Source organism: Penaeus monodon, chromosome 18 (assembly GCF_015228065.2).
Source record: "Penaeus monodon isolate SGIC_2016 chromosome 18, NSTDA_Pmon_1, whole genome shotgun sequence".
Taxonomy (NCBI): domain Eukaryota; kingdom Metazoa; phylum Arthropoda; class Malacostraca; order Decapoda; family Penaeidae; genus Penaeus; species Penaeus monodon.
Window position 1 is genome coordinate 19579338 of NC_051403.1, and position 2412 is coordinate 19581749.

Genomic DNA, 2412 nt, shown 5'->3' on the forward strand with positions numbered 1-2412 from the left:
GTCCCGAAAGCATTAAAAAAAAAACTACTATTACTACCGCCACTACTACTATTACTACTACCCTACTACTACTACTACTACTACTACTACTACTACTACAATTGTCATTACTATTATTTCTGTTACTCGAAGACTCCCCCCGTGATATTGATGTTTCTGTGACACCTTTTCCCAGCAGAGAGGAAAAAGAATCAGGTAGAAGGCGGCTGAGTGTCAAGCCGTAAGCCTACCCCAATAACCGCTCATTTATCTAATAAGTCGAGCCAGATATATTTTATTTGTTGGTGATAATGTGTGATGCTGGGGTCTTGTGTTTTCTGGGTTTGTCTTGCTTTCTCTGTCTCTCTTTCTCTTTTGTCTCTTTGCTCTCTCTCTCTCTCTCTCTCTCTCTCTCTCTCTCTCTCCCTCCCTCCCTCCCTCCCTCCCCTCCCTCTCTCTCTCCTCCCCTCCCTCCCTCCCTCCCCTCTCCCTCCCTCCCTCCCTCCCTCCCTCCCTCTCTCTCCCTCCCTCCCCCCCTCCCCCCTCCCTCCCTCCCCTCCCCCCTCTCTCTTTCTCTCCCCATTCATCCCATCACCAAGAACCAAACCGGCCATAACCCTCAGTCCTAACGCGCTTTCCCCTTTCTCTCTCTCCAACGCAGGCTATGGCGTCTTCGGAAGGTGGCGGCCCAAAAGTGTCCGGAGGCGTGAGTGTCAGCATGTCAGAGCTGAACCCTCACTTCGTCTGCCTTCTCTGCTTCGGTTACTTCGTCGACGCCACCACCATCATCGAGTGTATGCACACCTGTGAGTACGAGGAGGAGGAGGAGTTTTTTTTTTTGTGTGTGTTTTCTCTCTTCTTCTTCTTCTTCTTCTTTTGGTTTTATTTTTTCTATTTCTTTCTTTCGTGTTTTCAGACCTTTTTGTTTGTTTGTTAGTTTGTGTCTATTTCCATTTATTCTCCTTATATTACGTATGCCTGTTCTCTCTCTCTCTCTAAATGTTTATCCTTTTCTCATTATATATATTTTTTTCAGTATACATCAATATATATTTTTTCTCAGTGTATATATAAATGTTCCTCATTTTCTAAATAGATATCTATCTCACTCTCAAAAGGAATTCATTTATCAGTGTTGTATTTTTATTCAGATTCATTTACAAAATTTAATTGGATGTTTTCACTGACTTCCTTAAAAAAAATATGATAATACATAATAAGATAAAACGATCAGTAGATAAACTAAATAAAAAGGAGAGGCAAAAAAAATACTGATTATATAGGCCTACACGTTATCATTACCTCAGTAAATTTACTTCCTTCAATCTATCTCGCAGTTTGCAAATCTTGCATCGTCAACTTCTTGCGGACGAAGAGACAGTGTCCGAGATGCGAAACCCTCCTCACCAAGTCACGCCCTTGCAATAGCCTCAGGTAAGCAACATAGGTGTTTTCTGTAGTAGTCTAAGGCAAGCAACATGGCTGTCTTCTGTGGTAGGTTAAGAGGCAAGCGCCATGACTGTTTTCTGTGGTAAGTTAAGCTAAGCGACATGGCTGGCCGCTGCAGTAGTCTCAGCTAAGTAAAATAGCCGTTTCCTGCAGTAGTCTAAGGTAGACAACGTGGCTGGCCGGTTTTGTTATCTTGGGGAAACAACATGGCGGTCCACTGCAGTATTCTCAGACCAAGCATCATGGCCTTGTCTTTTACACGTCTAAGGCAAGCGACGTGTACTGTCTATTGGCTGCAATAGTCTCAGCAAGAGAGCATGAGCCTTCCCTTGCAACAGTGCCCAGACGGGCAACATGGCCGCCTTCTGCAGGGAGCTTTAGGTGAGCAACAGCGCGTCGTGTAAAAAGTGCGGCCAGTTGCATAATCAATAGGATTCCTCTTTCCGTAACAAAGTGTGTGTCGGCTGGCATTGAGCTGCTGGGGTAATGGCGCGAGATAATGTGCGGTAAAGATACTCAAGACTTGGATTTATGACTTCAATATTCCGCGTTCTTGGGCCCTTGAGGCGGTTGACGCCATCGGAGGCGGAAGGCGGGGTCGACGTTCGAATCGCTCGGTGGGTGGGACGCGCGGCTACTGTTTTTGTTGTTTTTTTATTATAGTTTTTGGTGAAAGATTGTTGTATACGGTGTTGAAGTAGCGGTATGTCGTTTAGTCGTAGGTATTTTGTTTTGTTTTGGTGTATTTAGAAGGGGGAAGGAGATAGCGGGATGTGCATATGCAGCGATACGAACGCGGTGGTGTAAACGTTTCCCGCGTTTTTTTTTTTTTTTTCGTTTTTTTTTTTTTTTTGCCTTTTTTTTCCTCTCTATTTTTTCCCTTTTCTCCACGAGCGCTTCTTCATAAATCTGCAAGGAACCCCAAATGAACACAACGTTCTGATAAAAGCTCATTCTCGAATATCAAAGGCGGGAAACATTTGA

At 44.2% G+C, this 2412-nt stretch overlaps 1 protein-coding gene across 1 annotated transcript in view; it reads left to right on the forward strand.

Annotated features, from left to right (window-relative positions):
• Positions 1-601: 601 nt before the first annotated feature.
• The window catches only part of LOC119584660 (polycomb complex protein BMI-1-like), a gene marked incomplete at its 3' end in the record, with an annotated part of 45877 nt that continues 44066 nt past the window's right edge, over positions 602-2412 (forward strand). The window contains 2 exon segments of the mRNA XM_037933336.1: positions 602-785; positions 1317-1413. Coding sequence (XP_037789264.1) covers positions 644-785; positions 1317-1413 — 239 coding nt within the window.